The 24,344-nt window shown below is 49.4% G+C and overlaps 9 protein-coding genes across 9 annotated transcripts in view; 6 read left to right on the top strand and 3 right to left on the bottom strand.

The window, feature by feature from the left end:
* Positions 1–5: 5 nt before the first annotated feature.
* Positions 6–1,256, top strand: FMAN_10296 (uncharacterized protein; the record flags this gene model as incomplete). Its single annotated transcript, XM_041820955.1, has 1 exon — positions 6–1,256. The coding sequence occupies one exon, from the start codon at positions 6–8 to the stop codon at positions 1,254–1,256; it is 1,251 nt and encodes a 416-aa protein (XP_041686784.1).
* Positions 1,257–2,056: 800 nt separating this feature from the next.
* On the top strand, positions 2,057–3,080 carry FMAN_10297 (uncharacterized protein; the record flags this gene model as incomplete). Its single annotated transcript, XM_041820957.1, has 2 exons — positions 2,057–2,798; positions 2,854–3,080. 2 exons carry the CDS (start codon positions 2,057–2,059, stop codon positions 3,078–3,080), a joined length of 969 nt encoding a protein of 322 aa, XP_041686785.1.
* A 24-nt stretch (positions 3,081–3,104) lies between these two features.
* FMAN_10298 (uncharacterized protein) lies at positions 3,105–3,539 on the top strand (the record flags this gene model as incomplete). The annotated part of the gene is made up of 1 exon (XM_041820958.1): positions 3,105–3,539. One exon carries the CDS (start codon positions 3,105–3,107, stop codon positions 3,537–3,539), a length of 435 nt encoding a protein of 144 aa, XP_041686786.1.
* Positions 3,540–5,474: 1,935 nt separating this feature from the next.
* Positions 5,475–6,737, bottom strand: FMAN_10299 (putative G protein alpha chain; the record flags this gene model as incomplete). The annotated part of the gene is made up of 4 exons (XM_041820959.1): positions 5,475–5,518; positions 5,574–6,130; positions 6,186–6,528; positions 6,620–6,737. 4 exons carry the CDS (start codon positions 6,735–6,737, stop codon positions 5,475–5,477), a joined length of 1,062 nt encoding a protein of 353 aa, XP_041686787.1.
* A 7,834-nt stretch (positions 6,738–14,571) lies between these two features.
* Positions 14,572–15,458, top strand: FMAN_10300 (uncharacterized protein; the record flags this gene model as incomplete). Its single annotated transcript, XM_041820960.1, has 3 exons — positions 14,572–14,605; positions 14,729–14,826; positions 14,889–15,458. The coding sequence occupies 3 exons, from the start codon at positions 14,572–14,574 to the stop codon at positions 15,456–15,458; spliced, it is 702 nt and encodes a 233-aa protein (XP_041686788.1).
* Positions 15,459–15,823: 365 nt separating this feature from the next.
* On the bottom strand, positions 15,824–16,612 carry FMAN_10301 (uncharacterized protein; the record flags this gene model as incomplete). The annotated part of the gene is made up of 1 exon (XM_041820961.1): positions 15,824–16,612. The coding sequence occupies one exon, from the start codon at positions 16,610–16,612 to the stop codon at positions 15,824–15,826; it is 789 nt and encodes a 262-aa protein (XP_041686789.1).
* Positions 16,613–17,567: 955 nt separating this feature from the next.
* FMAN_10302 (uncharacterized protein) lies at positions 17,568–18,804 on the top strand (the record flags this gene model as incomplete). Its single annotated transcript, XM_041820962.1, has 2 exons — positions 17,568–17,741; positions 17,794–18,804. 2 exons carry the CDS (start codon positions 17,568–17,570, stop codon positions 18,802–18,804), a joined length of 1,185 nt encoding a protein of 394 aa, XP_041686790.1.
* A 1,466-nt stretch (positions 18,805–20,270) lies between these two features.
* Positions 20,271–22,965, top strand: FMAN_10303 (putative transitional endoplasmic reticulum ATPase; the record flags this gene model as incomplete). Its single annotated transcript, XM_041820963.1, has 5 exons — positions 20,271–20,320; positions 20,395–20,422; positions 20,478–20,533; positions 20,584–20,833; positions 20,884–22,965. 5 exons carry the CDS (start codon positions 20,271–20,273, stop codon positions 22,963–22,965), a joined length of 2,466 nt encoding a protein of 821 aa, XP_041686791.1.
* A 978-nt stretch (positions 22,966–23,943) lies between these two features.
* The window catches only part of FMAN_10304 (uncharacterized protein), a gene marked incomplete at both ends in the record, with an annotated part of 632 nt that continues 231 nt past the window's right edge, over positions 23,944–24,344 (bottom strand). Inside the window, one exon of the mRNA XM_041820964.1 lies at positions 23,944–24,295. Within this exon, the coding sequence (XP_041686792.1) occupies positions 23,944–24,295 (352 nt within the window). The remainder of the gene's footprint in view (positions 24,296–24,344) is intronic.

The raw sequence follows: 24,344 nt of genomic DNA on the forward strand, positions 1-24,344 counted from the left end.
CCAAGATGCCTCACGTTCCCGCTTCAGCTGAAGCTGACAGCCAAGACGATGTGCCTGAGCTCGTTTTCCCGCCAGTCACTAAAGATCACATCCAAAATTGCTCCTACGACTCCTGGTTTCCCAAATACCGAAGTTCGTGTATAAAATCTCGCATAATACCACTGCCACCTTCATTCGTTGAGTATCTCCATGAAGACGGTATAGTTCTTGCAGATGATGATGAGAATCAAGACGAGCCTGAAGAAGAATGGCATGCATCATCCAATACATCTGCAAAGCCCCAAGTTAGGGATCCTGATTCGTCAGATGATGAGGAAGACGAACCTGAAAGGCTCCCTCCTAACCAGAGGTTCCCGGAGACACACCATCTCATTAAAGAGAAGATTGCAGAATTAGGTGGCTCAGTTGCGCCCAAGTTGAACTGGTCTTCGCCAAAGGATGCCAAGTGGATTTCGCCTCATCAAAACACACTCAAGTGCACGACTCCAAACGACATCTACCTGCTTCTCAAGTCATCTTCTTTTGTTTCTCACGATCTCGATCACGCCTTCGACGACTGCACTCCAAGACCTCCGACCAAGCCATATGCGCCCGTTCTTGTCCTGAGACCATTCTTCACTCCTCATGTGGCCCTCGAATTTCGATGTTTCGTGAAGCACAGAACTCTCATTGGTATCACACAGCGAGATCTCAATCATTATGATTTCTTGGAGCAGATTCGACCTCAGCTGTGGCGTAAGATCAAGACATTCTTCCGAGAGAAACTGAGGTTCACATTTCCTGACGCCAGCTTCGTTTTTGACGTATATATTCCGGAGAACTCCTTTGAGAAAGATGGACTTGGAAGAGTCAGGTTAATGGATATCAACCCATGGGCTCCTCGAACAGACAGTCTCCTTTTTGGCTGGCAAGAGCTGCTTGAGATGGATGTTAAGAACCCCCTCTATGGAACCTCAAGTAATGAGGCCGGTGCAGATGTCAGCGGTGATGACACAGTCACAGAAGGTGAAGAGGAGGATGACGATATTGAGTATCGACCTGAAATGAGTCCCGAATTCAGGATAATAGAAAAGGATGACCCAGCTGCATACAACTTTAGTAGCCCACAATACTCAGCGCACAAGCTACCAAAAGAGGTAGTCGATGCAAGCATGGGTGGCCAGGGAGGGTTGATGGAGTTTGCGATGCAGTGGAAGGAGATTACCGAAGGACGGGGAGATGGAATCTGGGAACAGGCAGCTGGTGCTAGGCAATAGAGTCTCAGAACTAGATAACATGAACGGCCTGTTAAGAGTGAAATGGTTATCTACTCGTCCGTCCGTTGAATAAGCCAGCCGCCATTGGGCAACATTGAATAGAACTGAGTTTAGAGCATCGATATGCCTAATCAATGATGGCGAAGGGGCAGAGATTCGGGAAAGAGAGTTATTGTATGATATTTTGGGTGTTCTCCAGTTCAATGAGTTGAGTTCCCCAATTTCATAGCGGTTGAACACCTCAACTTGGTGAACTTGAGCAGAGACACTCCTGCATACCTAGGTACGTAGAGCCACATGTTGACCAAAGCTTGCGCCGTTCTTGCATGTGAATGAAGGTGAATCATCAACGGGCAGAGCCAACGAAGTAACTGTACGCGTCAATGATTGAATTTACGTGAGGTAAATGAATCTGCGTGCCTACTAAGGTACCTAACCTACCTAGTAGGTAGGTATAGTAGGTCAGTGACCTCGCCCGCTCGCGTACTGTGCTGCAGCGCGATATGCACGGCGCGTGGAAAACGCGACAAACAGTGGGGTCACTATGCCAACAGCTCACTCCTACTTTTGGCCCCGGTCTGCTTCTCTCTTTTCTTCCTCTCTCTCTTCTTTTTGTCACCCATTCTTTTTAACCTTGTCAAGAATATATTCGCACTCATATCAGGTTGTCTGCTATCATTGCCTAGGTATATATTCTTCCTTTACCATACATCAGTTGTCGGTCTCAAGGACTCTGTAGAAGTCTACCTTGTGGTTCTTTGACAACTCTCGAGATCTACATCTCGCCCGTCGCCTTCAGAATGGGTAAAATGAAGGCTGCGCGCACCACGCGCCGACACACACCCCTCTCCAATGCTGGAACACGTTCTTCAAACCGCATTGCTGCAAAGAAGGAGACCAAGGGAACGAAGCAAGCCGGGTCGAGTCAGAAGAAAGTTCTATCTGCTCCTCATGAGCCTGGTTCTTCTCGGGAAACTATCAAGAACTCGAGTGATTCATCCCAGCAACCCCCCTTCAGCAGCTTCAGCAGCTATGACTCTAACGAGTATGTTGAGCTTCCCACACTTGCATCCAGACACTTACTCAATACCACTAGCAGCCGCCACTCAGCTGGGCAGGTCGAGGGAACCCTGACTCTCGCTCACCGTAATCCTCAGGTCCATGGCACCGTTGTTACGTCCTCAGGTCCCTCCAACAACACAGCTGGATCAGACACACCCCAGCTGACAGCTGGTGACGTCGCTCTGGAAATCTATGGCAGCAGAATAGTGATTGATAGCACTCTCGGTAAAAAGCTAGCCGGCGAAACATCCCTACGACCCATCCGGCAGCGTCGCTCTGACATGGTTCTCAACATGGAGCGCCGCAGCAATGTCGAAGCCTTCTTGGCTCATCTCACTGGAGTCCAGGTCAGCCGGTCTTGCAAGAATTGCTCCAAAGGACACGGTCCTTGGTCTGAGTGTATCATCTATGATGGCCAGATGTGTGGTAGCTGCACAAACTGCTGGTTCAATGCCAGTGGTTCTCGATGCACTTTTCACGGTAAGCTGGCTCTCATGCCACACCAATGTCATGAACCAACGCTCACATCTCACAGAGAACAACCAAAACTCCATCTATGCCCCGGCACCATTGTATCACCCCCAATCCGCGGGAATGCCAACACAGCCTTTCCAATACGCCCAGCTCAATCCCCTGGCGCTTCCCCAAGGTATCCTCCCGATGAACCGAGAAGCTGCCGCGTCTGTCTACGTGGAACCTCAAATGCGCAACCAGTTCGCCATGAGCATGATCCAGTCAATGGGACTCGGTTCCGGCAAATAGAATTTGCCAGGTCCCACCAACAACATGGTCGGCAATGTTGTCTCAAATGTCGCTGCTATGAGCCAAGGAGAACGAAAGTTTGCACATGTAGAAAGGGCTGCGGAGGAGCTTGGCATTCGCCTTGCGGAGCTGCATGACTTCCTTGCCACATCCGAGGGCAATGCTTTCATGGCTCAGCTTTCTGGCATGGCTGGTCCCCAGCAAATCTCTTCTGGGGATGAACAACCCCAGGAGCCACTCTCCCAAGAGCCTTCGTCACAGAACGATGCCCACCAGGAGCACGCTTCCCAAAATACTTCTTCCTATGAACCTTCTTCCTATGAGCCTTCTTCCTGTGAGCCTTCTTCTCCGGAGCAGTCTGCTCAGGAAACCTTGTCACCGGGAGGATCTTCTCAGGGAAATGTCGAAGCGCATCCTATGGCATTGACTCTCTTAAACACTCCGCCAAATGAGAACTGAGTGGTTCTATGCTCAGTGAGACCGCCGACGCACAACGCTTCCATTGAGCAAGGCTCAATGCTATGACGGCCCTCAGCAATGCGTCCAACACGCAGAAGACAAAAGAATAAAAAGACCAGGCAACAAACCTATAGAGTTGGCGAGTGATGTGAGTCCACTCACACGGTTCACTGGATCCTACTAACCAAGCCGCAGTGCTCCTTGATCTCTCCTGAACCAGAATTTGGAACCCCTTGCTTATTGTGTGATCTCAAGTGAGTTTGCCGCTTGTTTCGGGCTACGCTCTGTCTTGAGACTACTATTGGAATACGCATTGTGTCACCACTGGATGAGAAAACTGCGCACCAAACCAACATGCTCGTAGTTATGAGCGTGTACGCCATATCGAGCAATAACCGCCAGCCATTTCTTTTTTCGAATCTTTCTTTTTTCTGTACCGCGCGGCTGGCTCGGTTCAAGACACATGTCGCCACTCTTCGATATCCGTGCAGTTCAGCCGAACTATTTTCTTTACCAACTTGTATGATCATGTATTCAGGACAAACCAATAGGAAGGGCAGAGATTGGCTAGCAAGACTAGCGTGTATATGGCAGCTTTCAAGTAGTCTTGGTGGCGAGGCAGTCTTGGTTGGCTCTACACGGAGATCGACTACTATCTGTACCAATATCGATCTCGAGCAAGAATGAATCAAAGGCTCTGGGATACTTTTATGCCGAGATTGTCGGATATAATCTATTAAGTGTAGTAGAGCATAGTTTTCCTGACAAACTTGAGACAACCGAAACAGACAAGATCATGAAACACTTAAGTCGCAATAGGACGTGACTATTTGCTGCGTATGCATTTCTGATATGAGCGGTAGAAGCTAGATCGCCGCCAATTGTGTGGTTTTTGTGAAACATTCCCTTCCTTGCCATCTCTCGTGTATATTCTGCCTCTTAGGAAAGAGAACGAGGTCGAGTCAAGTCACATGATCTTGTTTATCTCAGTCTTGAGGACACCATCACAAGCAAACATCCAACTGCTCCCATGCCTGTCTCATATCTAGAGACAAAACCTCCACAGTTCTGTAGGGTGATGGGTACGGATGTGTCCCCGTTGAGAAACGTACGTGGGTAGCGCGCGTCAATATCCTCTGCCCTGGGCAAAAACGGGCACTGGGCTTGACTTCAAGACATACACCAAAAGAAAAGTGAGTCAAAATCCAAGCGAAAAGAGCAAACAAGACAGACGAAGTGCGGAATTTGACGACAGGCGGTGTGCTTGTTTCAGACGAAAGATGCGCCAAATCATTATTTTACAATATACTTGATAGTTGAAATTAAACGAGAAAACACCGCATCCGAGTGACGAGTGAGTAAACAATACAATGCTAACGTGTGGAGGGTAACAAGGCATGGGCGGTAGTGGTAGTGGTAGGAAAGAGTTTCGTAATTAAACAAAGTAGATGACCACCATCCTCCATCGCCCGTACTGTTTAGATGCAAATAATGACCCCTTCTTCCAGCCTCGTCCGTCACGCTCTTGAACGGGCAAATCATATCTTCCCGACGTCATGGGCGGCCATGACCACTGGCCTGGGCGGCTTCATCATCTGTGGTCCACCGTTCTTAAAATCCTTCTCCCTTTAAAAAGACGTTTTTGTGATACAAGGCAACTCCCATCCATCAACCGGAAAATCCTTACAAAGAAACGGAACCAAGGTCGACCTGGGCACAGCCAAAGCTAGTGGTATATCTGGCGTAATGGGTGAGCCGGACCGTCAGTAGCCGTCGTCGACCCAAGGAGTCGCGCAGTTGTTAACTAGCGCCTTCGCTCCTCCAGTGTGACGAGTACAAGAAAAAATCGTGAGCCATATCCCCGTGGCCCATCTAAGCAGTGTCGTTATTAAGTTCGAGGGTATTCGTGTTTTGTGACAGCAAGAAAAAAATCATTTAGATAAGACCACAGAGACGCAAGTTCTCTTGGATAATGATATCTGTAGCTTGTTAGAATACTGGAATTTGGATAACGCTCGAGTCGGATTAACTTACCATTGACAGCCGCCATGACGAAGCGGATCTGAGTGGTATCGGTTGCGCAGGTGAAATGGGTATAGATCTGCTTAGTCTCGTGTTGGTTCAAACTGACGAAACGGTTGAGGATGTAATCGCAAGCCGCAGCATAGTCATCACCGCCCTCGTAGTCAGGGAAGTAGTTCTTCATGGGGCTGACAGGCAGCTTCTCCTTGAAACGATCGATCTTGTTGAGGAATAGAATGATCGATGTCTTGATGAACCACCTTGAGTTGCAGATGGAATCGAACAGAGTGAGAGCCTCCTGCATTCGGTTGACAGTCTCATCCTCAAATAGGAGCTGATCGTACTCGGAGATGGCGACCAGGAAAAGAATGGTGGTGACGTTCTCGAAGCAGTGAATCCACTTCTTTCGCTCGGATCTTTGACCACCGACATCGAACATTCTGTATGTGAGGTCGCCAATGATGAATGTGGTCTCAGTAATACCGGTTGTCTTGACACGAGATCGGAGGACATCCTGGTCGTTAGGCATGTAATCAGGAGCAGCGATGCGAGCAATGTTGTCGAAGTAGCTATTCAAGGTTAGTATGGTAAACGAAAATAGTTGTTTCCCTCAGATACACATACTATCGGGCTGAGTCGTTAAGCTGGTACTCGCGAGATCGCTTAAAACATTCTTGCACACCACGATCCTTCCACAAAGCCTCGATGGCGCTGCCAACCTCAGGTGGGAGGACGTCGCCTTCGATCTGAGCGGGTTGCATGAAGATGGTCTGAACGTGGTACTCCATGCGCTGGTCCTCAAGTGGAAGCTCGAGAGACTCCATAGCCTCGAGGATAACACGCATTGACTGGACGGTGTTGCTGAAGATGATTTCCTTGAAGGATTCCCGCTCGTCGCGCGAGTAGCCACCCTCGTGAATGAGCTTCATCTGCTTCAGAATGGTTGACTTTCCAGATTCACCAGCACCTGTGAGCGTGTTAGAAAGCGGCCGGATCGACGGTCTTCGCGACTCATTGCGTTGAGAATCGCGCGGGACCGAAGCAATTGGCAAACATACCGAGCAGGAGCATCTTGATCTCGTTTCGCTGCATCATCTTGTCGCGCTTGAGCTGGTTCTCAATCTCCTCATTCCGGGCCTTGCCCTCCTTCTCCTCTGTGCTCATTCCGCAACCCATTGTGACGGTAGTGCTGTTTACTTCTTTCTTCTTCGCAAGGTTAATAGGAAATGCTGGGACAGATTAAACAACGTCGACGACGCGGTGTTTACGTGTGCCGTCGTGGTCGCGAAATAGGTGGGCGAATGGGTATAATCTAGGGCCGTCGACGTTAGTGATTAACAACGCTCCAAGTCGTGGCTCTGACGAAAGACAATCTGATCGAGGGTAGAAGGATCCCGACTTGTCAAGGTATAGAGAAGAGAAAAGAGATGAGATGGAAAAAGCAGACGAAAGCGAAGGCGAAGGCGATGTAAGGTTGAGGTAAGGTAAAAAGGTGGAGTGAAGGAAGAGAAAAGGAGATGCAGAAGCAGCTTTTGGCGTAACTGGGGACCGGGACCGGGACTGACTGGGACTAAGGTACACTACGACTGGGGGAGAAGAGAGGCTGCAATTTGGGGCACGACACACGAGTCGTGCCAGCAAAGGCCAAAAAGGCCCAGCCCAGGGCGGAATCTCTCGCGCCTCCTCCCCTGGGCCAGGGGGTGAGGGGCCCCTAGACCTAGAGGTTGGGGCTTTTTAGGTAGCCCGGGGGGTGGAGAACAGGGGGTGTATCGTCGGGTGGTACCTCATACTGTTCTGGGATTGAGGTTGGTGATCAAGTGAAGAACAGAAAGAAATGAACAGGCGCAATCGCGTGGAGAACTGCGATGTGGTAACTAACCTTCTGAATTGACCTTGTAATATCGTTTGAGCTGGATAGTAACAAACTTGGATTGCGATGACCTGGTACGGCGGCGAAATGTTCTCTCTCCTCTCTACTGGTGATGATACGTCGATGCTTGAGGGCAAAAGGCAAAGAAGCTGGAGAGGCGAAAGCGGCTGGCGGGTATGCGGATGAATTGGGATGGATGTGACAGGACAGGATAAGCGGGTGAGAATGAAGATGAGAATGGATCGAACAGCCCCAGTAGAGTAAATACAGTAGAGGAAACCCTAAATAAACGGACTGGAAGCCGGAAGGGGCACAAAGCAGTAATCACAGAAGGGGGGGACTGTGGTTTTAGAAAGGAGAGAGAATGAGTTAACAGACAACAGAAACAGAAGCAGAATTAAAGACGGCGGAGGATGGACGCAATTGGGAGAGAAGGAAAAAAGGATGCGGCCGGGGACACCGTCAATGAAAGTGCAGCGGCTGCTGATTGGATGCAAGACAGAAAAGAGGCGTGCCTTGAGCTCTTGGAGCCAGCCAGATGGGAACTGGTCTGGCACTGGAAGCCAAAGAAGAGAAAAAGAAAATGAGATGAGATGAGGCACCCCAGTCAGGTACCGCTTGTTTTGCAGAAAACCTCAGTGTTTATCCGGTACCTTTCGGGTAAACCTTACCTACTAGAGTTGGTTAGAAGGGTCCTCTGCTACCGCTTTAGCCCCGGACACTTTCATTTGCATCAGGATCCATGGATCTCGTTTATTACCCGGGTTATGTACAGATTGGGTGAGTGGAAGATGGTTTCACAGCCTCTCTGTCCATTATCACGAGCCGGCTGAATCAGCAGAGATACTTTGTGGGAAAGCTAGAATTCCTCGTGTAACAATATACCTCAGGAAAGCTCTCCTCACTTCAATTCAGATAGCAATTGCTGTCGAAGCAAATCGTACGGTGCTCAAAGTTTACCTGAAGTGAGGGTCAGGGAACTCTGGACCCTGGTAGCCATCCAATACATCCTGGAGGTTATCAAAGCGGACTCCAGGGGACAGACCCTCTCTGCATGCACTCCATTTCATCACCATCAGAGCACTCTCTGGGAGATTGGAGAGCATCAAGAGCACGCCAGGTCGCTGACAAGGCCAGCAGGCCTGGCTGGCTACTCACCAGAGTCAAAGCCTGCAGTTTCTAATTTCTGGGGTGACCTTACAAAGATAGGTACACAAATCACTGCTTGCATCCATCCAAGTGTACAGTGTGTATATTCCTCAGCGCAGCCTTGAGCTCGGAGCCTCCCCCACTTCAGTATCGCTTGAGAGATCCAGCTTCTACTGGACGTGCTCCATGTCGTAAGTGGTCGATCCATTGGTTGCCCAGCAAAGCTCCCACCTATTCTGGCTCGTGACGGGAACCAGAGCCATGCACTTAAATGCATGGTGATGATCATTGCATTCTGCTGTGACAGTGCTGCATGGCGAGCGATAGGAAGAAATTCACCAGCGCCTGCAAAGAGCCGGTTCCCCAATTGAACAATATGCTAAAGCCCGTCCTCAAACGAGCGAACCTTTTCCAGGAACCAATTCAAAGCCAGACCAGGACCACGGTGAGGTGGAGTAATGGTGCCATCTGCTTTGGTTGTGGGTATCCATGGGAGATGGGCATGGCATGGCATGGTTTGTAAGTTGGAGCGAACGGGCAGGCATTGACAAGGCCGTCTCATCAGCTAGGTAGTGAAGCGATGTCCTGACTCTCGCAAAAGGAAAAGCACCCGCTAGTTAGTTAGTTACTATCCAAATTAATAAAGATACCTGCTCTCAGTCCAGTCGTTCGTTGCATCGCTATGCTCTCTACTCTCTACTCCATGTATGGCCGGTTGCAGAACAACTTGATTAGCTTTGAGCCAGTGGAGCTTTGTCGTTCGTCCCAATCGATTCAGGCAAGACCTGGCCTTCTGGAGTATAGCGCCTTGCCCGGCGGCGGGATGATCATGAAAGCCAAAATGCAGGCGGACAATCAAATGAATCAGGAAGGGCGTCAGTGGGAGACGATGAACAGTGGCAGATGCTAGGTACAACAACCATGACGATGCTAATGCTTTTATGGTTCGAAAAGCCAATCGGACACGGCCGAGAAATTTCTTTTTTGATGGTTCGTTTCCTGAAGATATCAATAGTAAGTTATCAGTCATATATCGCAATTGAAGTGTTGAAAGAACGGCACCACATGTGAACTTGGCTGTTTCTGGCTTGAGGAGTCAACTTCAGTAGCCATACGTACATACTCGATACTGTACGGAGAATCAAACGATCTGCGGGCAACGAAACATGTACATATGTATATACAAATAGGGGCCATCCTTACGAACTGTGGAGTTGTCACAGCTCTTCGATGCACGGCACGATGGGCTAATAAGGCTGGCTGGTATAGGCTTGAGAGAGATGACTAACTGCATGATACTGATGAAGCTCTGTTCTGCAGTTGAAACACCCTTCATACAGAACTTGGACCCATTCGCGATGTTTGTTGTTTGAGCTTGATAAAGCCGTAGAGCCGTAGAGTTGCAGTCTTGATCATTTCGGCTCGGATCCGAGTTTCATTCAGCCTGCAGTGCCCATCATCACAGGCCAGGGAACTTGATCCGAAACGTCAGGCCAGGTCAGGTCAGGTTCTCAAATCCTTTGAGGTGCGCTATAAGTGCCCTGAGCTTAATACGACCTTAAAACGGCGAATATTCGTCTGTGGACGTGTTCAGGAGTTACTTCAAGTATCTCGTGTGATGTGATGTTGCGATTGGCCAACAGCTCCTGTTACAGCTTACCTAGGTAAGGTACATACCTACCGGTTGACGCAAGAGTAAAAGTGCTGGGGCTCCATGTCACTCACGATCCATGGTACCTTGCATCATGATCCATTTGTTTTCGTTTTCAGAGTATCTGCAGGCAGGCATGTATCGTCAGCAAACACCCTCAAAGTTAATTACAGTGGAAGTTTCAGGCTTGGCTATCATTTCTCACTTATGCACTGTCATGGTACTAATCTACATATTAAACGATACTTTACATGCCGTCATCGCCATCATCACCATCCTCAATAACACCAGCTGAGGTGTCTTTCCGCTCCTCAGCACGAGACGATATCGGCTCATTGCGTCGAGGCGCGTCTGTCCCGCCTCCCGCAGTCAATCGGCATTATCTTGGTGTTATCGTCCAGCTCTAATGCTGCCGTGTCCTACTGTATCCATCTTCTCCGCATTGTTGCTCCTTCTGTGCCCTCAACTCCGGCCACTCAACGTTTCAGCCGTTTGAAGCATCTTCACTGAGCATTGTCACTATTGCTCCACATAGGCCACTGAATGTCAAATGATACTGTTAGTCTGCCAAGCTCCTTGTCTCCTGACCAGGGTCTTCCTAGTTGATGGGTCGTTGCAGACGCTACTAAAGGGGGATCGCCCGAGGAGCGCCAGGGTCTGTCAATCACTAGCAGCAGCGCTTTTCGGCACAGAAGCCATCTAGAAGAGGAACCTCCATAATTCTCTTCTGTGGTGCCCGTGCTGTCATCCTTGTTTCATTGCTTTTTCCTTTTGTCTCTCACATCGGAGCGCTTTCCATCACGAACTGCAGTCTTGATCAAGACTCTCCGGTCTGAGCTACGTATACTACTATTGTGAACCTATGTACTATCCATTCTGTACCAGTAATAACAGTACAACTCGGGAACAGCTTGTGCGGCTGGCAGCAGGAACATGCTACACTAGCACCGTACTACGCAGTTTATTTGCGACACAGCTTGCATCCTGTGTGCTTGTGTCTCATCGGAGTTAACGAATCCTTATCCTCGCAACGGTCGAAACGCTTCTCTATCCAACACTCAAAATCGTGGTTCTCTGGTGTCATCAGATCTACAGCTAGTGAGAGGAAGTGCCAGCTTCTGGGTGTCGCTGCGACATTCCGTCGATCATCAACGAGCCGCGTGAGGCAGGGGAGTTTGGCATGACGGTCCGTCCGGTATCGATGGTACATATCAAACAACCAAAGACACACTCAGACGTTTTGTTGTTCGTGTCTTCCTTGACCGACGCTGACACTGACAGTTAAGCTATCAAGATCGACAAAGTCCGAGCAAACAATCTGGGAATAGTTACAAAGTCCGTTTCTGGTGTCTCCTGCCCGGTTAAGCATTCCCGTATTACACTGTCCCCCAAGCCCCCTGTGAAGAGGGCTTGTAAGTAATATCGTCGCGACTGACTCAAGTGCAGCGGACTTGGTGAGAGAACTACGTTACTACTAGCCTTTATGGAGTTGAAGGGGCCGTGATCCAATCAACGCCATAGATCTTCCCAGGAAAATGGGCACCGAGAACTGAGGATCCTCAAGAGCCTCGGCCACACCCCCAATGGTAATTGGTCCTTTTCAGTAATTGGCAGTTCTGGTTAGTGCCGAATTATAAAGGCGATTCCGTGTTGGCCCACACGTTTCTTTGGTAGTTGGCTGGCGATGTCTCCATGGTTGGTGATCAGACCTCTCCAAGTCCCTGGGATCTCTGATCACCTGCGCTACAGAATCACGATGTTTGTCAATATTTGGTAGAAAACGTTATCCGGATTCCACCGGCTAAAGTTTAATGCCTGCCCACTTGCTTTTTGGAATTGTTTCAAGATTGTTCGTTCTTTGGGGAGTGATCGGTCCATTAAATCCATTCGCTAAGATCCAAGTCTCAGATCTTCAACCTCACATTGAATGATTGGTTATCCTTGCTCTGAGCTTCCGAGTTCCAGGAACTTGGTGCTCAGCACACGAACGTTATGATGATGATGATCATCATCTACGATACACGGGCGCGCGACTGCGTCCGTCTTGATCGATGTTGTCATAACTTTCCACAGCGGTGCGGATATCGCTGGCTGGAAATACTGTGTATCAAACTCAAGACCACCCATCCTTGCTAGCTGAAGAAGCTCTCGGACCCCAAATTTCGCGTGGGCTCTTGATGAAATAAGGCAATTTAAACAACACCGAGACCACTCAGACTTTCAAGCTCCAGCACGATATTCATTTAGCGAAGTGGAGTCATCAAGTTTCTAGACGGGACCATTTCTTCAAACAGGGTGGCCACATGGCAGACTTGTTCCGCTTTTGATCTCCTACTGATGCTCATAACATGCAAATCATCTCCAATACAACCTCTGAATGGCATCATCTCGGGCTGGTACCCAACCGAGGCTTGGAATAAGATCAAAGATGCTTCTCTTTTCCATGCGATGTAACATATGATCTTTGGTTGCTAACTTTAGTATCTGAGACTGATCTTCAGTATTGCACGCCCAGTAAATTCATATAAAGACGGTGGCTACCTACTCAACGCAGACACTCTCACAACAAGAGTTGTGAAGCTCTGTAACAGCCAAATGCTCATTATTCCTCGAGGCTCACTTACTACCGGTTAATTGTTGAAAGATTTTGCATCTGACCTTGCTCTGGAAACTTTGGTAGGATGAGACCAGCATGACCATGACAAGTCCCTCTAACAAACAATCCATTCAAGGATGTATAGCGAAAGAGCTATTGTCAAGTGACAAACTTGATCATAGCCTGATCAACTCAGATTAGACAACTCAAGTGACAGTTGAAGCCAGTCAGATTCTTAGTTAAATCTCAAACGGAGTTCAGCAATCCGGTGTGCGGATGGGATGGTCTGGGTCAGCCTCTGACGTTTTCTCACGCCGACGATGAATGACAGTCTTTAGTATGCAATGGCAACAGGAAAGCGGTTCTCTCTACATGATATTGAAGCCTGTACCAACAAGAACGGCTGTGGCGGTTGAGTTTTACATGATATGTCAAGTAGAACTTATTAGAGTCAGACAAAGACGAGGCGACGACCACCCGAGCAAGCCACAACACTACTTACGAGGCAATTTCAAGCAAAGCTGTGGACCGGTACTCCCACGATGCGTTGATGTTAGCCTTGGGTCGGCTTTTGGGTCATTGGATGACGGATGGCATGCGAAGCAACATGATTCTGTCCGAGGTTGAGGTCAATTCAGCGATGCAACTCTCAACCAGAAACCTCGTAGAGGACAGTGCCGAGTCAATGTAACCCTGTCAGACATTGAAATTGGCTTGAATATCCGTACAGCCATCGGGAATGGCAATCGTCAAGATCGAAAGTCTGTTTCTAGGCCAAAGCTTCTCAGCCTAACCAGAGACACTTATTGAGAATGGAGGCGTATAAATCAAACCCCGTAACAGGAAATCAATTATCAGCGGGCTGCCACTATCACTTATAAGTTCCCAAAACCCTCTGCTAGTTGTTATTAAAGTTTGGTGTTGTCAAAAAGACCTTCCGGTTGCTTTGTTCTCTTGCCTCGACTTGACTTCTAGTGGCTGAAACTTTATATAAGAATTTGTCGGCAGATTTACACTGCTTGCTGTAGATATTGCTATAATTGCTGCTGACATGTGTATAATAATAGACGCTTGTAATGAAGAGAAGAGATCATAGGATAGAGTATTCTATCCATCTGGTGTACGAGAAGTCTAGAGCCTATGTGATTGGCTGATGGCTCAACTCAACACTGGAAGCGATTGCCCAGCTATTAGATCAAGACTCATTCATATTCAGGCGGTGACTGAAGTCTATTTCCAAGACAAGCATGAATCTTTCGCTGTTTATCAGAAATTCAAAGCTCAAATCACTCTCCCTACGGATGTGCAACGTTGTGGTGGCGAAGCTGATCTGAAACCTCGGGTGGCTGGAACAATAGATGCATGCGATGCTCTGTAGTTAGTTGGGGCCTTAAGGTCTAGATCTCTATCGCCACTAAACAAGCTTCTCTCGGCCCGGGAGTGCTCTGAAGAGGCCTCGTGTCTATGAAGATGGCAAAGGGCAAGGAAGTGGCAGGAAAATAGTTGATAGGTGCCGTATATAGACGAATAGCTATACCCGCCTAGGTTGGCACCATATCACTGTAGCTTGGCGGCGCCACTAATTGACAACACTTGCAGATCGCCAGCTCAACACCAGAGCCCAAGCTTCAACTTTCTCACCGACAGAGCCCGGAACAACGGGAACGGCAAAAAAGGTCCTCTTCTTGGGTAGACAAAACGGGCAACGGTTGGAATTGGACTATCCAGACTTAAAAAAAAAAAAATGTCTATTCCTATGCATCGACTGGGCGGTCGCGGTACGTCATCACAAAGAACATGGAACAACAAAGTTGTTGTTTGCGCCGGAATCGGCAACGCGAGACTTCGAAGTGCGGCGCTTTGATATGAGACGTCAAACACTGACAGTTCGATCTGGTTAGCCTTTGCTCACGACGATGACGATATCGAACAAGAGTACGACCGATTGAGAGACTTGGCGCGCGCTGAGGCCGAGAAGCGCAACGATTGCTTCGCGCGTGTACGTTGAATACAACCCGTGTTGGCCGGAGGGCAATACAAGGTAGCTAACTTTGCTTGCAGTCGCGTCAGGCATATGAAGATGGCGATGGTGCTGGGGCAAAGGAGCTCTCCAATCAGGGCAAGGCACATGCTGCCCGTATGGATGATTACAACCAGCAAGCGGCCGATTTCATCTTCCGTGAGAACAACGCTTCTGGTCGTGTAGAGGCGGACTCGATCGATCTTCACGGTCTCTACGTCGAGGAGGCTGAGCGAATTCTTGAGGAGCGCATTCGTGCAGATCAGCGCAACGGACAGACACATCTCTATGCCATCGTCGGCAAGGGACACCACTCAGCTGGTGGTGTCCAAAAGCTCAAACCCAAGGTCGAGGAGCTGTGCCAAGAACTCGGCCTCCGATACGAAACCGATGAGGACAATACTGGGCGGATTATCATCAACCTCCAGGGCGGAGATCCTGTCCCTCCCTCGCACTCTGGTGGCTACGGTGGTCACCATGGTGGGCAACAGCATCACCAGCCTCAACATCATCAGCCTCAGCACCACCAGCAGGAACAGCAGAACGACGACGGGCAGGTACTGCCTTGGATCCTGAAGAAGCTGGAGAAGGCCTGCTGTGTGGTCATGTAAACCTTGGATGTACTCTTCTGAGTTGCCACTTTTGGAATGCTTCTTTGGACTGCCTCTTTAACGCATTTATACCCTGATCTTGTGGGGTGGGAGAGATTGTGACTTTCTGAAATAATCTTTTGTGATTTCTCTATCTTGTCGAGCATTCTGGAAAGGCCAGATGACTTAAATGAGAGACATGCGGAACGTTCATGTTAAGAATTGAATTGACGGAAATATTTATCAAGTCTTTGTTTGCTCGCTAGACATAGGAAATCTGTATTGTATGTAGATCAAGGCTCCTCTATACCCAAATGCGTCTGTGAAATCGAACGCTTCAACGTTTTGTTACAATATAATCAAAGGTCTTCTTAGACATCACTTGCTTATGCTTCAGTCGAGTCCTTAATGTTAATAATCTCCTGGCTCTCTGTGGGTTTAGGAGCCTTACAGAGAGTGAATCCGACGGCCTCGCAGATGATCGCGACCATCATCTCCATGATTATACCAGCACCGAGATACATCCAAACATCCTGCTTGTGGCCGCCAAGGATGAGAGCGCAGGTGTAGGCAAGTCGGACAATGACAAAGGGCAGAGAGGCACCAACGGCAATGAGAAGTCGATGCTCTCCATCAGCAATGTAGGACTGGCTACGGAGAGCAAGGAAGAACTGGCCCAAAACCAAGACAAGTACAATAATCATGAGAATGACACCAATCTTGCACTCGGAGTTGTACTTGACACTGGGAGAGGAGCCGTTGAGTTCGTAGTCCGAGTTGGCACCGCCAACTGAGATAAGGATGATGGCAGCAAGCATCAGGAGTTGGATCGCGCGCTGATAGATTGGTAGAACGCTGGGGCCGCCCTGTCGCTTGATTGAATCGAAGCAACGACTAAGCAGGCCGAGAAGGATAAGAATCAAGGGGCCGAGACCGAGACCGTTCAGAGTTAGCCAGCCAACGTAGAGGCTTGTGTTGCTTGGGTCGTTGATGGTTGCAAGTAGCATTGAAGAGCCGATTAGACGGGCAAGCGATAGGATGCAGATGTAGAGCCAGCCAGCAGTGCGTCCAAAGCCATGGCTCTTGCAGAGAAAGAGGGCTCCGATGAGGATGAAGGTATAGATGACAATCTCGGCGATGGCGATGTCATCGTGAGCGTCCATAGGTCGAGCCATTATAGTTGAATGTGTTGTGGTAAGTACCTATGTGAACAGAAAATCGGTTGAGTCTCAAGATGGTCCTTGGAGAATAGTTGATTTGTAGATGAATTGATGTTAGGAGAAGAGTATTGAATGAAGAAGCGATAATTATATTGCTGTTCTGATCTATTGAATGTTTCTCTCGACTTGAGACATACAGGCATACTTATACATGTCACCGTCGACTCACATTCCCAGCTTGAATATAGGAGATGCTGTACAGTCGGCAGAACGGCAATATCATAGCCTCAGTTGTTCCCACTGAATATCGACAGCTCGAGACAGTTACCCAAACGAGACAAGGTCCTTTACCAGATATGCATGAGAAACAGAGACTTAACCATAGATGTTGCCGCTGTGTGGCATCAGATTCCCGATATACAGGGTCGCATGCACAATCAGAATGCGATATCCCTCCAAGGCTGAGTGCATTCATCGAATCGCATGCCCAATTTGGTTTAGCTCAAGATCTACTCAAATGGGATTACAAGGTTCGGGTCTGTGGCTGTAACGAACCTTACCTTGTAGGGCTGTCTATTCGAGTGCCGTGATCCGTGTGAACGACCAAAGCGAGAGCGAATATGTTGATCGGTGACGCTTCTTCTGCATGTAAGATCGTGGCTTGTACCTGCAAGGGAAGGCTCTTTCTTGAATACCTAGAATTTTGAAATTCCTCTTCCGTGGAAGTTCTTGAAACTGCGAGTATCGATATCTGCCCAAGACCAGGGAGGGTACCTTGGTTACTTCGGCTTTGCCGCCTCGAATTATTTTCCTGCTGAAGACTTGAAGTACTGGTCCTCAGCTGAAAACGAATTACATCGTATGAGGCCGTGATTTGACTCACTCGAGCTTGTTCTGTTGATCTATCAAGGGTCTTCTCGCAGGCACTACAAGTAAGCTAAAGTAACCCCACACAAAGTGAACCCTCCAAATGACGTCGAGCCTTTCTAAAATTCTCCAATCGACAACTTCCTCCACTAACGAGACCTCCAAACCAACTTCGACAGCGCCGAAAGAGGCCTCTTATCCGCATCCTACTATTTCCAAGGGTAGTTGTCGATCTGGGAAGTCTGAATCATTTCCTCTCACCAGACGATGCCTGTGTGTCCCCCACTTTGTGACAACTTGCACGACCCCTCAGCTAAATCATTACCCAGCTCATCATTGTCTCTGGACTACCTACCTCAGGCAAGTCGACACGATCACAACAACTCTACAATTACCTCTCCAATCGTATCGCCGATTCGAAATATCGCCTACACCTCATCTCTGATGAGTCCCTCTCCATCTCCCGTTCCGTTTACGATCTTTCAAGTCTCCCAGCACATACCAGGTCTGCCAACGCCTCAGAGAAGGATGCTCGCGCTACAATCTATGGCGCCGTGAAGCGCGTACTTAGCGACAAGGATATCGTGATTCTTGATGGCTTAAATTACATCAAGGGTTGGCGATACCAACTACACTGCGAATCTAAGGCTGTGCGCACACCGAGCTGTATACTGCAGATTGGATGTTCAGTGGATAAGGCACGGGAGGTTAACGAGGCCAGACTAGAGAAGAGAGAGGCTGGGGCATCCAGGGCTGTGAATAAAGAAGAAGAAGCAACGTCTTCAGCTACAACTTCCGGTGATATGATCGTGGACTCTGCAGAGCCGTACGAGCCCGGCAACTGGGACAACTTAGTCTTTCGATACGAAGAACCCAATCCGATGACCAGGTGGGACAGTCCTCTCTTCACACTTATCTGGGAGGACGATGATGCCCAAACCAACAAGGTCTTCTCCGACCTCTGGGACGCAATCGCCGGTGAAGCCCGCAAGGTTGTGCGTCCGAATCAAGCAACGATACAGCGCGGCCGCGAGGAGAGTGGCGACTACTTGTATCTCCTGGATCGCGAGACGTCGGATGTTGTGAAGCGCATAGTCGAAGCACAGCGAGAGGGTGACGATGTTGACGAGGTACGGATACCGTCTGGCTCTGTAGAACTGACGATACATTTGCCCACGGGGAAAAAGGTTGGCCTCCCGCAATTACAAAGACTAAGGCGGGCGTTCATGGGGCTGAATAGAGGTGGTATTGGATTGGAGGCTGTGGGCGATATGAAGTCTTCACGGCTGAGAGACACCTTTGTGACGTATCTCAATGATGCGTTTGAGAAGGATGAGTAGTAGTTATCTCTCCGTGCGGTTCAATGTGATAGCTTTATGATGCATGATGTGACGATAGTCTTGATACTTGCTTCCATGATCACACAATAAACTTTCTCACATGCCTAGTGAGTTCAGAATTGTTGGTAGAGATACATCGCCGGGCGGGATGTACCTGCGATGGGAAAAATGAAATCAGCATAGTAGATTCATACAAATGTGCTCCCTCATGGTGTTAATCACAAGTTGAACATGACAACAGAGCTTTTGATTGGTTGTAAGTTCTGTAGCTCCAGGGTAATTCCAGACAGTGTAGGTAGGTACCTAGATAGTTAGGATGGTAGATAAATGCGAGAAGCTTGAAGCTCGGACGAGGAATAACTGCAGCTAGTACCCTCACGGTCGAGAGGAAGTGGTTTGAGGATGCCCAGATGCCCCGAGTCATAGCACGGCCCCGGTTGACACCATTCCTTACCTCGCCGACAAGTTCAATGGCAGATATCGTTCCATCATGTTTGTCAGCAGTGTACAGTAGGTTACCGGGTGATTCGAGATTCAAGATGGCGAAGAGGCGACTGGATCTATGAGATCCCTAAGTAAATTATAGTGGGCAAAAAAGCACCAGGGCAGTGTTGGAAAATGGCGAATGAGTCAAGACTTGATACATATGTATCGTTAGGTACTTAACAGTGCAACTGAGGCCGCGCAACAAATGGAAGCCTTTGACGATCCACCATGACCGCCATATGCAGACCAGACAGTCTGGGCGGTAGTAGTAGACTGAGCTACCAATGCAAGAGTTAAGTTCTGTCCACGGTTCCTGCGTGGCACTCAACAAGGTGGCGGGATCATGAGCGAATATGTGTAAGAAAGGGTAATTTGCGCAGTATGTTTAAAATCATTATAGAGAAAACTAAAAGTCCATTTCGCAACCAAAACTCACCTTGTTACAGCACAATGGAAGCTTCTGCTGGCTTCCACCTGTTTTGCCTTTGTAGTCGTCACTCTCTGTTTGCCTGTTGCTACCGCCTTGCGCCCGCCTCTGCTTCATCATGCTAGTGCCAGCCTAGAGCCCCACCATCAAGCTAAGCTACTTCCAACACTGCAACATCATTGTTCCGCCCCGGTTCAGGGCGTCCGGTGATATCATTGGCCCACAGCTGTGGCGGTCGGCCAGTGAATCGCTGTCAAACAGTTCCGATGAGAGGGAAGGGTGCCCTGTGGCCTTTGAGAACAGCTCGAACCTTCGTTACCTTACCTCCGACCTCACCTCTGCTTTAACTCTTGCATCTCTTAACCTTCAACACAAACTTTTGTCTTTACATCTCCCCACGAAGTCTCCCTTTTCTGCAATTTCTATTTAAACCCTCGTCACACACGCAAGAGCCAGCACTTGGCTTTTTCTATCTTGCAACACTCACAGCTCCCCCTCCTTTCGTCATCACCGAGCCAGCATCAGCTTCGCCTGAAGCATCCAGATAACCATCATGGCTCCCCAGCCTGACGAGCACCACCCCCACAAGAAGGTCAACTTGACGTATGTGAAAACCCAAATCTGGATCTATTCCGATCACTGTTATTTTGCCAAGCGGAATCACTGACAAGATACAGCGACCCTTCCGGCGCCGAGGTCAAGAACGTTCGTGTCATCCCATCTGATGAGATTGCCCAACATGCCGCTAACCGCTGTACAGGAAGATGATGTCGCGACTGCGATTCTCAAGAAGAAGAAGAAGCCTAACCAGTTGATGTAGGTGCTTTGCGCTGTACCTATCGCATACAATTACTGACATCACCAAGGGTCACCGATGCCGTCAACGATGACAACAGCATTATCGCCCTCTCCGAGGCCACTATGGACCAGCTCCAGCTTTTCCGAGGTGATACCGTTCTGGTTCGAGGCAAGAAGAGAAAGGACACCGTCCTCATCGTTCTTGCTGACGAGGAACTCGATGATGGTAGCGCTCGCATCAACCGAGTCGTTCGCCACAACTTGAGAGTCAAGCACGGTGATATGATCACCATCCACCCTTGCCCGGATATCAAATACGTCAGTAACCACCGACTATAAAAATGAACTAGCCTCTAACGTTTCTGCAGGCCAAGCGAATTGCTGTTCTCCCCATCGCTGATACCGTCGAGGGTATCACCGGTTCATTGTTCGACGTTTTCCTCGCTCCCTACTTCCGAGAAGCTTACCGACCTGTTCGCCAAGGAGACTTGTTTATCGTCCGCGGTGGTATGAGACAAGTAGAATTCAAGGTTGTCGAGGTCGATCCTCCCGAGTATGGTATCGTCGCACAAGATACTGTTATTCACTGCGAGGGTGAGCCTATCCAGCGAGACGAGGAAGAGAACAACCTCAACGAGGTTGGTTATGATGACATTGGTGGATGCCGAAAGCAAATGGCCCAGATCCGAGAGATGGTTGAGCTTCCTCTCCGCCATCCTCAGCTTTTCAAATCTATTGGTATCAAGCCTCCCCGGGGTGTTCTGCTCTACGGCCCCCCCGGTACCGGTAAGACTCTAATGGCTCGAGCTGTTGCCAACGAGACTGGTGCTTTCTTCTTCCTCATCAACGGTCCTGAGATCATGTCCAAGATGGCTGGTGAATCTGAGTCAAACCTTCGAAAGGCTTTCGAGGAGGCTGAGAAGAACTCCCCTGCCATCATCTTCATCGATGAAATCGACTCTATCGCCCCCAAGCGTGAGAAGACCAATGGTGAGGTCGAGCGACGAGTCGTCTCTCAGCTCCTTACCCTCATGGACGGTATGAAGGCCCGCTCCAACGTCGTCGTGATGGCCGCTACCAACCGTCCCAACTCTATCGATCCCGCCCTTCGACGATTCGGCCGTTTCGATCGTGAGGTCGACATTGGTATTCCTGACCCTACCGGTCGTCTTGAGATTCTTCAGATTCACACCAAGAATATGAAGCTCGGCGATGACGTCGACCTGGAGCAGATTGCCTCCGAGACACACGGCTACGTCGGTTCCGATGTTGCTGCCCTCTGTTCCGAGGCAGCCATGCAGCAGATTCGTGAGAAAATGGATCTCATCGATCTCGACGAGGACACAATCGATGCCGAGGTTCTTGACTCTCTCGGTGTCACCATGGAGAACTTCCGTTTCGCCCTCGGTGTGTCCAACCCCTCCGCTCTCCGCGAGGTCGCCGTTGTCGAGGTTCCCAACGTTCGCTGGGAGGATATTGGCGGTCTCGAGGAGGTCAAGCAGGATCTCAAGGAGAACGTTCAGTACCCTGTCGATCACCCCGAGAAGTACCTCAAGTTCGGCATGTCTCCTTCTCGAGGTGTACTGTTCTTTGGTCCTCCTGGTACGGGTAAAACTATGTTGGCCAAGGCCGTTGCCAACGAGTGTGCCGCCAACTTCATCTCCGTCAAGGGACCCGAGCTTCTCAGCATGTGGTTTGGTGAGTCTGAGAGCAATATCCGAGACATCTTCGACAAGGCTCGTGCTGCCGCTCCTTGTGTTGTCTTCCTTGACGAACTTGATTCCATTGCCAAGGCTCGTGGCGGATCCATGGGTGATGCTGGTGGTGCCTCTGACCGTGTCGTCAACCAGCTTCTGACTGAGATGGACGGTATGACTTCAAAGAAGAACGTCTTCGTTATTGGCGCCACCAACCGACCCGAGCAGCTAGACCCTGCTCTGTGCCGACCTGGTCGTCTCGACTCGCTCATCTATGTACCTCTGCCCGATGAGCCTGGTCGTCTCAGCATTATCAAGGCCCAGCTCCGCAAGACCCCCATCGCCTCCGACATCGACTTCGGCTACATCGCCTCCAAGACCCACGGTTTCTCTGGTGCTGATATCGGTTTCATCACACAGCGTGCTGTCAAGATCGCTATCAAGGAGTCTATCGCTGCCGATATCGAGCGCCAGAAGGCTCGCGAGGCTGCTGGTGACGAGATGGACACAGACGAGGATGCCGAGGATCCCGTGCCCGAGTTGACCAAGGCCCACTTCGAGGAGGCCATGCAGATGGCTCGCCGATCAGTATCTGACGTTGAGATCCGCCGGTACGAGGCTTTTGCCCAACAGATGAAGAACGCTGGCCCTGGTGCCTTCTTCAAGTTCCCCGAGGCCGGTGCCGAGGCTGCTGGTGCTGACGGTGGTAACTCATTTGGCGATGCTGGCAACGATGATGATCTCTACGACTAAGGACGGCAACGACTGTATGGACATGAGTCCTTTGTATTCTAATAATTTCACTCGCACATCTCTACATTGGCTCGTAGGTTGCTAGTGAGTAATCTACTCACGCATTCTATGCTGCCGATATTCGAATGGGAGTTGGTAGAATGGTAGAGCAAAGAAGAACGGCAACCTGATCCTGGCATTTCTGATGAGCCAGAAGGATATGAAAGCAGTCACTGTGTGACTCGAGACGGATTTGCGTTTGATAGATGATGAAATTGATTCCCTTAGCTTTATATCAAGTCTCAAAGTGATTGTTTCTCGTGTGTGCTAAATTGCTTGTCCTCTGTTCGCAAACGCCATAGACTAAATCTTCGTTGAGATGGGCGCTTCCTGTTTGGGCCCTGTACTGTATGGCCTTTGATACAAGGCTCTTGTTGAGCGGTCGCCCTAATACAATGAAGCAGAGAGCTCCATCAGTTTGCAGCTGGAAAGGAACATTTCTCTCCTTCACGTGGAGATATCCATAAAAGTACATCATGATGCCTTGGGGCGCCAAGAAAGGCAAGCATTTATTTTCCGCCGTAGCAAACTTGTCAGAGGTTATCATCAGGGTAATGTCTATTCATTTGTGTCATACGTAGTTATCGTCTCGTGTTCATGTTTTTGGGATCCTGTCTCCCTTCCAACACCCGCGCGAGTATGTTTGTTGTGTATTATATATAATATGGGTTAGTCTGCTATTCAAGAAAGGCCCCCATTAAGCTATTCGTTTGGGCGTATCCTAACTTGTCCGGCTTTGCGTATGTAGGACATGGTGGTTTATGGTGGTAAGCACCCGAGTTGTCGAACCCTTGGTTGGGCTTCTCGCATTGTTTGGATTTTGTCTTCGATTTTGTCGTAATTCAGAATGCCGGGCAGATTTTCCGATGCGACGAGATGTATTCTGTCACCTCTTGACTTGGGGATTTTTGTTCAAACGTTTCAAGGCATAGCCGCATCTTAAGCGGTTCCTTCGTCCTCGATGTCGCAAACAGCTTCTAGGCTCTCCCTGGTGACGCGAAGAGCCTCGTCGATTACCGACTCCGGCACAGCAAGACTAGGCTTAGCGTCGGTCGCGCCATTAGTCTTCGTGGCATCGCCGTTTGTTGCAGGCTTAGCGCTCGTTCCGTTCGAGTTCGATGATATGGGGTTGAGGGCAGAATCGTGGCGGACATCTTCAAGCACGCGACTCAGTAGGGCGGGAAAGGTTGTCACTTCGCCAGAGCGCAGCAGAGCGAGTGCATGCGATTGGATAGCCGTGGGCCAGTTCGTAGAATGGGAGTTCAGCGCGTGGAGAAGAGCATCTTGTATTCTTGGGTAGTGTGTCAGTGGGTTGTCATGATAGAAACTAGCGAGGGAGG

This window comes from Fusarium mangiferae (genome assembly GCF_900044065.1).
Source record: "Fusarium mangiferae strain MRC7560 genome assembly, contig: FMAN_scaffold011, whole genome shotgun sequence".
Taxonomy (NCBI): domain Eukaryota; kingdom Fungi; phylum Ascomycota; class Sordariomycetes; order Hypocreales; family Nectriaceae; genus Fusarium; species Fusarium mangiferae.